At 40.5% G+C, this 16,167-nt stretch overlaps 1 protein-coding gene across 5 annotated transcripts in view; it reads right to left on the bottom strand.

Moving 5' to 3' along the window:
• tcf4 (transcription factor 4) overlaps positions 1–16,167 on the bottom strand; it is a 355,283-nt gene that overhangs the window by 35,381 nt on the left and 303,735 nt on the right. For all 5 annotated transcript variants that reach the window (XM_062031630.1, XM_062031631.1, XM_062031632.1 and 2 more), the window contains 2 exons: positions 11,607–11,703; positions 7,903–8,051 (listed from right to left, as the gene is read on the bottom strand). In XM_062031630.1, coding sequence (XP_061887614.1) covers positions 7,903–8,051; positions 11,607–11,703 — 246 coding nt within the window. The remainder of the gene's footprint in view (positions 1–7,902; positions 8,052–11,606; positions 11,704–16,167) is intronic.

Here is a 16,167-nt window from a genome sequence, read left to right as displayed (position 1 = left end):
GGCGGCCCGCCACGAAAGAATTACGTCCGCCACAAATAGATTGTTATTTTTTTTTTTTTGGAATTTTTTTTTTTTTTTTTTGTCCTGTCCAGCTTCTCAGGCAAATCATATAGTTGATGTAGATGCCCATATAGGCTGTTCAGATTTACTTTACAAAAGATAAGTGTAGGATACTTATCTTGTTGCCTTATTTGTATTTGACCACTACTGTTTTCTGTTTATTTGTTACTGACTGTGGCAGGACACCTCTGCCTCTGTTTCACTTTATGTTGCTGGTAAATAATATGGTTGTAGTAGTAGGCTAAAGTTAAATTATTTAGTATGCACTAATTAAAGGGGCAGGGTTTTAAGAGACATTTTAGCTTTTATATTTTATAAGATATATTTTTTGTAAGAACCACAATTAATAAATATATTTCAGTGAATAACTTATTGTTCAAATCTGTATATAAATATTTACATAAAGTGTTGTAATTATATTGTAAAATGGATGGATGGATGGACGTTTAAAACAAAACTGTTATTATTAATTAGTAAGTATACATTTTTTGAGCCTTTTTAGAGAAAATCAGATCATTGTAGTAAATTATGCAAATTACTTGATGATGTCATGGTGACCACGCCCATAGCCACGCCCCCACCACCACAGGTATCTTGGCAGTTTATGGGAAACACTGCTTCCCAATTGTTAGAAAGTCCACTGTTTAATATGTTAGTGTGTATGCTTCACTGATGAGAGTATTTGGTGAACACTGTTTTGTCCTACTTGGTTCGGTGGTTCTTGAACTCACCATAGCGTGGACTGTGACGCAACAGTTTGTTTACAAGTAAAATCTTCCACTCCTTCTTTGTCTCATTTTGTCCAACAAAAGTTGTCAGGACCGCTTCAGGAAAAAAAAATTATTTGGTGAGATTTTTCTCATCTCCAGCATGAAAGCAAAGTCGGGTTAGAGAGCTAATAAAAAGACGATGAATAGCCTGGAGAGCAGCCATGAGACGACCAAACATCACTTTTAACGGCATCACCTGCTACATGTTTTTTGTGTTAACGGCATTTTCAGACTCGTAGGTTTGAATCAAAGCATGTTTTATTCAGTTTCACACGTTGCATTTACTAGGCTGTTAGCCAAAATAGCTGCGAGCTACAAACACCGTACAGTTTTTTTGGGGGAAAAAAGCACGTTTGTTTACTTTTAGTCATGGGTAAGCACTAAAATGAATGAGTATTTTTTTCGGAGAAGCAGCGCAGTGATCAAAGTATTTAAAAGTAATAGTGGGCTTGTTTTCTTAGACAGCTGCTTATGAAATGAGGCTAGGCTCCCTCCATGAGATGAAAGCTGTGGATTACGTGCACTTTGAACGGAGGACAATGAGCCTTAACAGATTTTGCATTCTGAAATTCTTCACTGGTATAAAAACTGACTTTGATGACGAGCTATAGACAAGTTTGGCTCAGACAATGGTCGCAGCTTACTCAAATCTATTGTCCATTGGATGTGCTCCGAAGGGTCAATTATATTAATGTTACTTATTTTTTCGAGGTAGAGAGCCTTTGGAATAGGCTACAGTTTGTCTGGGTACGGTCCATTGATATTTTTAATTTGTATGATCAATTTTAAAGGCCTACTGAAACCCACTATTACCGACCACGCAGTCTAATAGTTTATATATCAATGATGAAATCTTAACATTGCAACACATGCCAATACGGCCGGGTTAACTTATAAAGTGCAATTTTGAATTTCCCGCGAAACTTCCGGTTGAAAACGTCTATTTATGATGACGTTTGCGCGTGACGTCGATGGTTGAAACGGAAGTATTCGGACACATTGTATCACAATACAAACAGCTCTGTTTTCATCGCAAAATTCCACAGTATTCTGGACATCTGTGTTGGTGAATCTTTTGCAATTTGTTTAATGAACAATGGAGACTGCAAAGAAGGAAGCTGTAGGTGGAATCGGTGTATTAGCGGCCGGCTGCAGCAACACAACCAGGAGGACTTTGAGTTGGATAGCAGCCGCGCTATCCGACGCTAGCCGCCGACCGCATCGACGATCGGGTGAAGTCCTTCGTCGCGCCGTCGATCGCTGGAACGCAGGTGAGCACGGGTGTTGATGAGCAGATGAGGGCTGGCTGGCGTAGGTGGAGCGCTAATGTTTTTATCATAGCTTTGACGAGGTCCCGTAGCTAAGTTAGCTTCAATGGCGTCGTTAGCAACAGCATTGCTAGGCTTCGACAGGCGGCACATCATTAACCGTGTATTTACAGGTCCAGTGTTTGGTTCGGTGTCTCCTGATAGTAGTATTGTTGATTTTCTGTCTATCCTTCCAGTCAGGGGCTTATTTCTTTTGTTTCTATCTGCATTTAAGCACGATGCTATCACGTTAGCTCCGTAGCTAAAGTGCTTCACCGATGTATTGTCGTGGAGATAAAAGTCACTGTGAATGTCCATTTCGCGTTCTCGACTCTCATTTTCAAGAGGATATAGTATCCGAGGTGGTTTAAAATACAAATCCGTGATCCACAATAGAAAAAGGAGAAAGTGTGGAATCCAATGACCCTTTTACCTAAGTTACGGTCAGAGCGGAAAAAAGATACGTCCTGCACTGCACTCTAGTCCTTCACTCTCACGTTCCTCATCCACGAATATTTAATCCTCGCTCAAATTAATGGGGTAATCGTCACTTTCTCGGTCCGAATCGCTCTCGCTGCTGGTGTAAACAATGGGGAAATGTGAGGAGCCCTTCAACCTGTGACGTCACGCTACTTCCGGTACAGGCAAGGCTTTTTTTTATCAGCGACCAAAAGTTGCGAACTTAATCGTCGATGTTCTCTACTAAATCCTTTCAGCAAAAATATGGCAATATCGCGAAATGATCAAGTATGACACATAGAATGGATCTTCTATCCCCGTTTAAATAAAAAAATGTCATTTCAGTAGGCCTTTAATCTCGTTTTTTGCTCTCTCTTACATAACCGCAAATACAGTACAGCCATGTAAACAAAAATGGCCACCGCGGCCCCACAATGCATTGCAAGATTACATGCCCTTCCAACCTTCCATCTTGGGTCGCGGTGGCAACAGCCTGAGCAGAGAAGCCCAGACTTCCCTCCCCCCAGTCACTTCGTCTAGCTCCTCCGGGGGGGATCCAGAGGCGTTCCCAGGCCAGATGGGAGACATAGTTTCCCCAATGTGAATTGTGAGTGAATTATATTTATATAGCGCTTTTCTCTAGTGACTCGAAGCGCTTTTACATGGTGAAACCCAATATCTAAGTTACATTTAAACCAGTGTGGGTGGCACTGGGAGCAGGTGGGTAAAGTGTCTTGCCCAAGGACACAACGGCAGTGTACTAGGATGGCAGAAGCGGGGATCGAACCTGGAACCCTCAAGTTGCTGGCACGGCCACTCAACCAACCGAGGTATACCGCCCCACAATAATGGATTCGATTTATATAGCGCTTTTCTAGGCACTCAAAGCACTTCACAGAGAAGTGAGAACCCATCATTCATTTTTACAACTCATTCATTCACCGGTGTGAGCGGCACCGGGGGCAAGGGTGAAGTGTCCTGCCCAAGGACACCATGGCAGCGATTTTGGATGGTAAGAGGCGGGAAGCGAACCTGCAACCCTCAGGTTTCTGGCACGGCCGCTCTACCCACTACGCCATACCGCCGTGTCTTGGGTCTTCCCCGTGGCCTCCTATCGGCCGGACGTTCCCCAAACACCTCCACAGGGAGCCGTCCGAAGGCCATCCTGACCAGGTGCCCGAACCACCTCATGTGGCTCCTCTCAATGTGGGGGAGCAGCGGCACATCAAGCATTCTGTAATCCTTCAGCGGTACAAAAACAGACTCCGTTGACGAGATATAGACAAGTTTGCCTCAGACAATGGTGGCAGCTTACTCAAATCTATTGTCATATGGATCAATTCCGTTCATTTTACTTATTTTTTTGAGGTAGCGAGCCTTTGGACAGTGTGTCTACAGTTTGTCTGGGTACGGTCCATTGATTTTTTTTTATTTTGTACGATCAATTTGAATGTAGTTTGTTGCTCTCTCTTACATTACCGTGAACACAGTACAGCCATGTAAACAAAAGCATTGGCCTACAAAAATGGCTACCGCGGTCCCACAATGCCGTGCGAGATCACATGCCCTTCCAACCTTCCGCTCCTCCGAGGTGTTGGGTCGCGGTGGCAACAGCCTGAGCAGAGAAGCCCAGACATCCCTCCCCCCAGTCACTTCGTCTAGCTCCTCCTGGGGGATCCCGAGGCGTTCCCAGGCCAGCTGGGAGACATAGTTTCCCCAATCTGTCCTGGGTCTTCCCCGTGGCCTCCTATCGGCCGGACATTCCCCAAACACCTCCACAGGGAGGCGTCCGAGGGCCATCCTGACCAGATGCCCAACCGAACCACCTCATGTGGCTCCTCTCAATGTGGGGGAGCTGCGGCACATCAAGATCCTTTTCAATTTGGAACGTCAGCTTTTGGAATGGCCTTCCTAAAGCCCAGACCTCAACGTTTTGGAATGTTTGTGAACGTTCCTAAAGTCACTGCCAGGTAATCAACCAATTGAAATAAGCTTTGCCAAGAAGAGCGGTCAAATATCCATACGCATGTTGTGGCTACAAAAAGTGTCTGTTTTAGGGATTTGGGATAGAGTCTAAAAATATGTATTGCAACATATATTGCAGCCTCCTGCGATAACAATATACATCACAATATATCATATGATATATAAATGATGAAAGAAAACGGGTTACAAAGGTTTCTAATGTGGTTGCTGACGTTACAGTAACATATTCTGTTTAGGGCAGTGTAGAAGTGGCTAGTTGCATCATCTCTGCTCTTTTAAAGGCCTACTAAAATGATTTTTTTTTATTTAAACGGTGATAGCAGATCCATTCTATGTGTCATACTTGATCATTTCGCTATATTGCCATATTTTTGCTGAAAGGATTTAGTAGAGAACATCGACGATAAAGTTTGCAACTTTTGGTCGCTGATCAAAAAAGCCTTGCCTGTACCGGAAGTAGCGTGACGTCACAGGTTGAATGGCTCCTCACATTTCCCCATTGTTTACACCAGCAGCGAGAGCGATTCGGACCGAGAAAGAGACGATTACCCCATTAATTTGAGCCAGGGTGAAAGATTTGTGGATGAGGAATGTGAGAGTGAAGGACTAGAGTGCAGTGCAGGATGCATCTTTTTTCGCTCTGACCGTAACTTAGGTACAAGCTGGCTCATTGGATTCCACACTCTCTCCTTTTTCTATTGTGGATCACGGATTTGTATTTTAAACCACCTCGAATACTATATCCTCTTGAAAATGAGAGTCGAAAACGCGAAATGGAAAATTCACAGTGACTTTTATCTCCACGACAATACATCGATGAAGCACTTTGGCTACGGAGCTAACGTGATAGCATCATGCTTAAATGCAGATAGAAACAAAATAAATAAACCCCTGACTGGAAGGATAGACAGAAAATCAACAATACTATTAAACCATGGACCTGTAAATACACAGTTAATGCTTTCCAGCTTGGCGAAGCTTAACAATGTTGTTGCTAACGACGCCATTGAAGCTAACTTAGCAACGGGACCTCACAGAGCTATGATAAAAACATTAGCGCTCCACCTACGCCAGCCCTCATCTGCTCATCAACACCCGTGCTCACCTGCGTTCCAGCGATCGACGGAAGGACGAAGGACTTCACCCGATCATCCGTGCGGTCGGCGGTTAGCGTCGGATAGCGCGTCTGCTATCCAAGTCAAAGTCCTCCTGGTTGTGTTGCTACAGCCAGCCGCTAATAAACCGATCCCACCTACAACTTTCTTCTTTGCAGTCTTCATTGTTCATTAAACAAATTGCTAAAGATTCACCAACACAGATGTCCAGAATACTGTGGAATTTTGAGATGAAAACAGAGCTTTTTTGTATTGGATTCAATGGTGTCCGAATACTTCCGTTTAACTATTGACGTCACGCGCAAACGTCATCATACATAGACGTTTTCAACCGGAAGTTTAGCGGGAAATTTAAAATTGCACTTTATAAGTTAACCCGGCCGTATTGGCATGTGTTGCAATGTTAAGATTTCATCATTGATATATAAAATATCAGACTGCGTGGTCGGTAGTAGTGGCTTTCAGTAGGCCTTTAATGTCCTTTGTGTTATTTGATGTTTCCCTCTTACACACATGTTTATGTGTGCTGTGGCTATGAGGTTTTTTTCCCTTGGCCTCAGTCTGGACCCCCTCTCCACGGGCCCAGGCTTAGACTGAATTTTTTTTCCTCACCTCCTCTCCCCAGCGTTTACCTGTTTCTCACCTTTTTTGTAAGGGGCGCCGGAAGTTGGCAGACCCGTCAGCGATCCTGTTCTGTCTCCCTGTAATGTTTGTCTGACATTAAAGGCCTACTGAAAGCCACTACTACCGACCACGCAGTCTGATAGTTTATATATCAATGATGAAATCTTAACATTGCAACACATGCCAATACGGCCGGGTTAACTTATAAAGTGCAATTTTAAATTTCCCGGGAAACATCCGGCTGAAAACGTCTCGGTATGATGACGTTTGCGCGTGACGTCACGGATTGAACGGAAGTATTGGGACACATTGTGTCCCAATACAAACAGCGTCTGTTTTCATCTCAAAATTCCACAGTATTCTGGAAATCTGTGTTGGTGAATCTTTTGCAATTTGTTTAATGGACAATGAAGACAGCAAAGAAGAAAGCTGTAGGTGGGATCGGTGTATTAGCGGCTGGCTGCAGCAACACAACCAGGAGGACTTTGAGTTGGATAGCAGACGCACTATCCGACGCTAGCCGCCGACCGCATCGATGATCGGGTGAAGTCCTTCGTCGCGCCGTCGATCGCTGGAACGCAGGTGAGCATGGGTCGTGATGAGCAGATGAGGGCTGGCGTAGGTGGAGAGCTAATGTTTTTAGCATAGCTCTGTCGAGGTCCCGTAGCTAAGTTAGCTTCAATGGCGTCGTTAGCAATAGCATTGCTGGCTTTGCCAGGCTGGACAGCATTAACCGTGTGGTTACAGGTCCAGGGTTTGGTTCGGTAACTCCTGATAGTAGAAGTAATAGTAGTACTGTTGATCTTCTGTCTATCCTTCCAGTCAGGGGTTTATTTCTTCTGTTTCTATCCGCAGTTAAGCACGATGCTATCACGTTAGCTCCGTAGCTAAAGTGCTTCACCGATGTATTGTCGTGGAGATAAAAGTCACTGTGAATGTCCATTTCACGTTCTCGACTCTCATTTTCAAGAGGATATAGTATTCGAGGTGGTTTATAATACAAATCCGTGATCCACAATAGAAAAAGGAGAAAGTGTGGAATCCAATGAGCCCTTGTACCTAAGTTACGGTCAGAGCGAAAAAAGATACACCCTGGCGTCCTGCACTGCACTCTAATCCTTCACTCTCACTTTCCTCATCCACAAATCTTTCATTGTCGCTCAAATTAATGGGGTAATCGTCGCTTTTTTGGTCCGAATCGCTCTCGCTGCTGGTGTAAACAATGTGCAGATGTGAGGAGCTCTTCAACCTGTGACGTCACGCTACTTCCGGTACAGGCAAGGCTTTTTTTTTATCAGCGACCAAAAGTTGCGAACTTTATCGTCGATGTTCTCTACTAAATCCTTTCAGCAAAAATATGGCAATATCGCGAAATGATCAAGTATGACATAGAATAGAATGGATCTGCTATCCCCGTTTAAATAAGAACATTTCATTTCAGTAGGCCTTTAAATGGGATTGTGCTGAAAATATTAATTTCCCCTCTGGGATTATTCAAGTATTTCTGATTCTGATATCTGGCTACATGAAAGATTTTGGAGAACAATGTAGTCATAAACAATCATCAACAATTCTTCTCACCAGTCTATCGTGAGGGTGAATCCCACAGTACGAAGAGCTCTGGGTTGGGCCATGTGCCGAGTTGCCCCCTCCCAACATGCTGCCGTGATAACCCTGTTGGCTGATATTGCTGCTACTGCTGCTCCAGGGATCGCCGCTGTGGTGGCCGTCTAAGAAGAGATGGTCAAATAAACGTATGTTTAGGATAATGCCAGTACTCAATCTTCATCTGCCCTAAATACAGTATACAATTTGAACCAGTTTGATTAAAGAACGAAATTCAATACACAACAGTTGATAAAACACATGGGGCCCGATTTAGTACAATCCAAATAATAAGTGCTAAATAGCGTGCGCAAACTATACATTTGTGAGTACTATTAGCGGGCGTGTTGCGTGGGCTCTACTAAGACTGCTTGCACAAGTAAAGCGCAAAGGTGGTGCAGACCGCCCTATTTAAATGAGATGTTTACATCTATCAAACCTGTTGTGCTTATGGAGACATTCATGACATTATATGCTCTAATACACAGGTGTCAAACTCAAGGCCCCGGGGGCCAAATCTGGCCCGCCACATTATTTTATGTGGCCTGCGAAAGCCTGGAAATAATATGCGTTAATAAAATGCTTAATCTTTTCTTACTAAATATATTTGTTCTTTCCCTTTTGACATCAAAAATCATGTACTGCATGCAATTGCATGTATTTTAAAATGCAATATTATCAAGATCAAAATATTATATTATCGTGTATTCCAAAAATATTTTTGGTTAAAATAAAGATAAATACTGTACTGAAATATCTGCTTGACTTATGACTTCAGAACAAATGATCAATCAAATTGTAGACTGTAAAATTTACAATAGATTTTACGGTTAAATTCCGCAGTGGTTTTACCATAAAATCAACTTTGGTACTGTTTTTTTCTATATACAGTAAGACGATAAAATATTAAAAAACAAACAAAAAAACATTAAAACAACAAGATTTTACGATTAAAAAAAACAAAACTGGCAGCTTTGTTGATTGAATTTTACTGCTAAAAAATTGTTTTATATGCTGTAAAAACACTGTTTTTACTGTAAAATTCTGGTGACTGCGCTGCCAGTTTTTAAAGTATTTTTAATTTTTTTGTTTTTTTTTGCAGTTTATGTAAAAAAATATATTGTTTAATGTTAATGTATTATATATATATACATGTAAATTCATATATTACTCATTGTTAAAAACGGCCCTCTGAGGGCAACCATAACAGTGTTTCCCATAAACTGCCAAGATACCTGTGGCGGTGGGGGCGTGGCTATAGGCGTGGTCATCATGACATCATCGAGTAATTTGCGTAATTTACTACAATGATATGATTTCCTCTAAAAAGGCTCAAAAAATGTATACTTACTAATTAATAATAACAGTTTTGTTTTAAAAGTCCATCCATCCATCCATTTTACAATATAATTACAACACTTTATGTACATATTTATATACAGATTTGAACAATAAGTTATTCACTGAAATATATTCATTAATTGTGGTTCTTACAAAAAATATATCTTATAAAATATAAAAGCTAAAATGTCTCTTAAAGCTCTGCCCCTTTAATTAGTGCATACTAAATAATTTAACTTTAGCCTACTACTACAACCATATTATTTACCAGCAACATAAAGTGAAACAGAGGCAGAGGTGTCCTGCCATAGTCAGTAACAAATAAACAGAAAACAGTAGTGGTCAAATACAAATAAGGCAACAAGAGAAGTATCCTACACTTCTCTTTTGTAAAGTAAATCTGAACAGCCTATATGGGCATCTACATCAACTATATGATTTGCCTGAGAAGCTGGAAAGGACAAAAAAAATAAAAATAAAAAAATAAAAATGTTTTTTATTTGTGGCGGACGTAATTCTTTCGTGGCGGGCCGCCACAAATAAATGAATGTGTGGGAAACACTGCATAACTGGGATGTGGCCCTCAATAAAAACGAGTTTGACACCCCTGCTCTAATAGGCCAACCTGTGCTATTTTGTTATGTCGTGGAATATGCAGTAGACTAATATTATATGAACCACCTTTTCTGGGCGACAGAGAAGTGTGATCTTGACAACAGAAACTCATTTTAGTATGCCGAAAGTGTGCTCTGGTAGGTGATGGTGCATTTGGAATGATCCAGGTGTTAAAAAATGCTCAATGCAAGAAGTTTTTTCATATTGGAAATATATTAAATAATACATCTCCTAAATGGGGAAAAACTAACGCTATTAAAAAAACACAAGCAAGCACCGAAACAAATTTGTTTAAAACAGCCCCTTAAGTCAGACAGTTATAAAATGTCACTGATGAATAGACAATACGTGTAATATTTTCATTCATGACAGTCTAAATCAGGGGTGTCAAACTCATTTCAGCTCAGGGGCCGCATGGGGTAAAAATATATTCCAAAGTGGGCCCGACAGGTAAAATCATGGCATAATAACTTAAAAATAAAGACAACTTCAGATTGTTTTCTTTGCTTTACTTTGGCCAAAAATAGAACAAGGACATTCTGAAGATGCATATATTAAAGATAAACCCTTTTGGCGAAAACTCTTCATGTTAGTGAAAATTCTGAGGAAGACTTGGTGCAGTTTCAAAAACAGAGAAGACAATTAACTTAGATTTCATCTCAGTGTATCTAAAAAGCCATTAAACTTTAAGCCACAGCCGATCTGGGATTCAACAAAATACTAAATAATAAATAAAAAAAAACTCTTTTAGGTATCAAATACCTCATTTGTTATATCTACGTATTAATCCTGTGCTAACTCAACAAACCACACAAACGGAGGTAGGAATTATTACAGAGGATTGAGTTACAAACTGTGTCCACTTTTTGGGGAAATAAGGGTGCCAAAGCCACTTTACTGTGTACCCTTGCTTGGTCCAGGTATAAGCTGTTTGCTTGCCTGACAGAATTGATATTTCGACATCCAGTGGACACATTTAAAACAGCAGTTTGATTAATTAAAAAATGCAAACCTGTTCAAGGACCTGTCCCGCGGGCCTCACATTTGACACCCCTGGTCTAAATATGATGACACAGACAAGGGATACTCTGTCCATGGTCTGTCTTTGGAGCACGATCGCCTTCTTTCTAACAGACATTTGTTTGTAACTGTGCCAGTTTGCTCGTACTTTCGACACGTGCTAAGCATAGCGGCCGCATTACAGTTTCAGTCTTGATAAATCACATTGTGATCGCTGAATGATTACGGTCGCATCGCCTCCTCCCACCATTGTGGGCGTTATAATTATTCACAATATATTCTGCATATTCATGAAGACACGCTAAATGGATTGTGCTCTTTATGTTTCTCATTTAAGGGGTGCAATTCTCACCAGCTTAGTGAATCAGCTTTACTAGTGCTATCAACTTTGAACGTTTTGGAACATGCAAGCGTTTAGTAGATCAGGCCCACTGTTTGCTATTATATGCAGGCAGAAACCCAACTGTCACATTCCTACAATCCTGATTGACAAAATATATGTACTAAGTTTTATCTGACGATGGTACAGCTTAAACAAACTGTAAATGTATTTTATCCTTGACAAATAATTCTAATAATTCATTAAAATATTTGCCTTTATGTAAGTGCCTTTTAAAAATAGCAAAAATCTAAACAAAACTGAAAAAAGGGAAAACACTCATTTCAACATTTGATGTCATTTCTTTTTTCTTCAGTGAGTGTACCTGGCATAAAGAATGAGCTTGGGAAACCAGGTTTGGAGTTGGGGTAGCCCGGTGAATCTCTGTTGTAGTCGGCTGTACTGGCCGATGGAGCGTACACCTGCAACAACAACACACAACAACGTCAGAAATTGTGTAACACACACAAACGCATTATGTATGTTCCGACCCTTGATTGACTGCTCTGTAATAGGACTCATTGCTATTGATGAATAAATATACATATATACTATATATATATATATATATATATATATATATATATATATATATATATATATATATATATATATATATATATATATATATATATATATATATATATATATATATATATATATTTAGTATAGGCCAAAAGTTTGGACATACCTTCTCATTTCAATGCGTTTTCTTTATTTTCATGACTATTTACATTGTAGATTGTCACTGAAGGCCTCAAAACTATGACACCTGTGAAGTGAAAACCATTTCAGGTGACTAACTCTTGAAGCTCATCGAGAGAATGCCAAGAGTGTGCAAAGCCAGTGTTTCCCATAAACTGCCAAGATACCTCTGGCGGTGGGGGCGTGGCTATGGGCGTGGTCACCATGACATCGAGTAATTTGCATAATTTACCACAATGATATGATTTTCTCTAAAAAGGCTAAAAAAAATTATACTTACTAATTAATAATAACAGTTTTGTTTTAAACGTCCATCCATCCATCCATTTTACAATATAATTACAACACTTTATGTACATATTTATATACAGATTTGAACAATAAGTTATTCACTGAAATATATTTATTAATTGTGGTTCTTACAAAAAATATATCTTATAAAATATAAAAGCTAAAATGTCTCTTAAAGCTCTGCCCCTTTAGTGCATACTAAATAATTTAACTTTAGCCTACTACTACAACCATATTATTTACCAGCAACATAAAGTGAAACAGAGGCAGAGGTGTCCTGCCACAGTCAGTAACAAATAAACAGAAAACAGTAGTGGTGGTAGATAGACACAGAGCTTCATCAAACATCTGATCCACTGAACAAAGAGCTCCAAAAATCTTGATCCTACACTTCTCTTTTGTAAAGTAAATCTGAACAGCCGATATGGGCATCTACATCGACTATATGATTTGCCTGAGAAACTTGACAGGACACAAAAAAAAATAAAAATTAAAATAATTTAAAACATTTAAAAAATTTAAAAAATAAAAAAAAATTTAAATTTAAAATTAAAAAAAAAAGTTTTATTTTTTTTTGTGGTGGCCTTAATTCTTTTGTGGCGGGCCGCCACAAATAAATGAATGTGTGGGAAACACTGTAAGCAGTAATCAGAGCAAAGGGTGGCTATTTTGAAGAAACTAGTCAATGCGAGACTCTGTATCAGACATAGGCAAAATATGCCCCGTGGCCCACATGCGGTCCATTAAGATTTTCAATCCGGCCCCCCGAACGTTCAACATCATTTTTTTAGACCTTTAACATCAAAACTGTCGCCACCATTATGATGTGCAATGCTGTTTTTACCGTGAATCTTGAACTATAGAAAGTATTTCAACGGTCGAAATCTGCGCTTTTGGGTGTTATACGAGTTATTACGGTAATCTACGTCACAGCAGCTCATACCAGGACCAAACCAGAGTGGGCAGCCAGCCTGAAACGCCTGTGTCAGAAACAGATACGGAAGCAGATTTTTACATGATAATATATCATATTGTAGGAGTTGAATACACTTGGTGTCATGGCCCGGGCGCACACCAGTGCCGCATTCATCTGTGCGGCTGCCCGGTGCGCGCCACTCCGGCTGCAGCAAGCAGCTCATTCAATCATCAATCAGCAATCAACACAACCTGTCGCTGATGAGAAGACCTGCCTTCTTAATCCAGTGCAAGCCTCCATCCTGGGCCAGAACGTAGCTACCTGTTCCTGTACAGTAAGCCGACATTCTACAAGCTATATGCATACTCTCTGTCTGTGTTTCTCCCCCTCGTGATTCGTATCGTCTTCTAGCAGCCTACTCCGTTTCCCGCGTTACGAGAAGTTTGTCTCGTCTCCCTGTGTCCCCCTCTGGTTCTCTGGCTGCCCCTTTTGGATCCCGACCTCCCTTCTGGACACGGACTTAGTCCCAGACTTCCTGCCTGCTCACGGACCTCCGAGCCAGCCTTTCCCCTCTTTGACTTCCGCCTCTCGCTCAACACTACTGGTAACACTCAACATTTAATCCCACACATAGTCGCACACCATACACATGTTTGGGTTATATACACTTCATGTATTATTTATATACATATATTGTATGTATATAAATAAACAGAGTTAAACGACGTCCCTGTTGTCTGTGCCGTCTTCTTCCCCTGTACAAACCGTAACCCTTTGCAGTCATATTTTGCTGTTTTGTTACATTTTTGTTGTGTTTTGCTTGATTGTAAAAGATACACAACTATCGATGAGCTGGTCTGAGAATTAAAAGAGGAGCAACGTTCATATGTTGTTTGGGACCCATTACCTCCCTGCTTGGCACTCCGCATCAAGGGTTGGAATTGGGGGTTAAATAACCAAAAATTACTCCCGGGCGCGGCCACCGCTGCTGCTCACTGCTCCCCTCACCTCCCAGGGGGTGATGAAGGGGGTATGGGTCAAATGCAGAGAATAATTTCGCCACACCTAGTGTGTGTGTGTGACAATCATGGGTACTTTAACTTTAATATTCAGTGTTTTATTGTTCATAGTTAATATTGTAAATCCCACTTTCTTTATTTTAATGTACATTTTGGGTGTCCCATTTAGTAAAAAACTGTAAAAATCCATTCCGTTTTTTTGAGGTGGTCTGTCATAACGTTTTTAGAACTCTATCGGACATTGTGACTTTTGTTATTAGTGTTCCTGGAAAAAAAGGGACCCAAACACACATACTGTACAGCAGATTTTTACAGCTAAATGTGTATATATAATTTATACACACATACAAATTGGCCCCCCAGACACATGTTTTTCTCTCAATGTGCCCCCCCGAGTCAAAATATTTGCCCAGCTCGGCTCTATGCAGATGTAGAAAAGGTGAGGTTGTTCCCTACTAACATGGCGGCTGCATGGTAAAAACAAAAGGGGTCTCCCTCTTACATTCCTCTTCTTGTGCGTGTCTGAGGGTGCGTGCGAACACTCAGCCATGACACAGCGCAACGCCGCAAAAGACGCAACTGTTCAAAGCGCCACTCTCTCAATGAATAACTCCTTCCTAAGCTAAACCTGAGCCACCATAAATAAGCACTCATTGTTATTTTTACTTTTGTGTGTTTACATGGTAACGTGGAAACTATGTGATGAAACACGGATAACAGACCTAAAAGATGAAAAACAAACAAACACACAGGGCCGATAAAAAAATCTATTTGAGCATGCTTGGAAAGATAAAAATTCCCTTACCAAAATGTGCTGAGATTTTTAAAAAAAAAGCAAAAAAAATGAGAATAGGGTTTTTGTTTTGTTAAGGCAGGGGTCCGGAACCCAAAATGTTGAAAGAGCCATATTGGACCAAAAATACAAAAAAAAAATCTGTCTGGAGCCGCAAAAAATGAAATGCCGTATATAAGTCTTATAATGAAGACAACTCATGACGTAAGTGTCTATATTAGCTATTTTGGCCTACTATCAAAATGACTTTAAAAGCCATACATTATAATGAAGACAACACATGATGTAAGGGTCTATATTAGCTATTTTGGCCTACTATCAAAATGACTATGTGTCGCAGGCTGAAGTTAAAGTTAAGTTAAGTTAAAGTTAAAGTACCAATGATTGTCGCACACACACTAGGTGTGGTGAAATGTGTCCTCTGCATTTGACCCATCCCCTTGATCACCCCCTGGGAGGTGAGGGGAGCAGTGGGCAGCAGCGTAGCCGCGCCCGGGAATCATTTTTGGTGATTTAACCCCCAATTCCAACCCTTGATGCTGAGTGCCAAGCAGGGAGGTAATGGGTCCCATTTTTATAGTCTTTGGTATGACCCGGCCGGGGTTTGAACTCACAACCTGTAAATCTTCGTTGACAGAAATGTTGAAATGTAATATTTATTCTACACATTTTTACAACATTAGAAACCATTAGTAAATCAGAGGCTACTCAGAAGGTGAGATAACTCCTGGAAATTACTGACTTTCAATGGCCAAAGGTATAGATGTGTGTGTCCAAGTTAAAGGAAACAGCAGGCTGTCTTCTTCTAATGGATTTATTACAATCTTTGGCAAGCAAGGTAATGTTTGCTGTGGTCTGGAACAACATGACACACATAACTATCTGAAATGCAGCCAATATTACATACAGATAATGTGTCATGAGACATGCAAAACTAAATTATGTACAAAGAAGATGAAAGTAGAGGGTATTAAATGAGCTCAAATATACCTAAAAATGAGGCCTAATGATGCAATATGTACATACAGCTAGCCTAAATAGCATGTTAGCATTGATTATGCCTGATTAGCACTCCAACAAGTCAATAACATCCACAAAGCTCACCTTTGTGCATTCACGCACAGCACAAAATGTTTGGTGGACAAAAGTGGAGTGGAAGATT

The sequence above is a fragment of the Entelurus aequoreus genome, linkage group LG21, assembly GCF_033978785.1.
Source record: "Entelurus aequoreus isolate RoL-2023_Sb linkage group LG21, RoL_Eaeq_v1.1, whole genome shotgun sequence".
NCBI lineage: Eukaryota > Metazoa > Chordata > Actinopteri > Syngnathiformes > Syngnathidae > Entelurus > Entelurus aequoreus.
The sequence above is the reverse complement of the archived record's forward strand: the minus strand, read 5'-3'. Positions and strand labels throughout refer to the sequence as shown.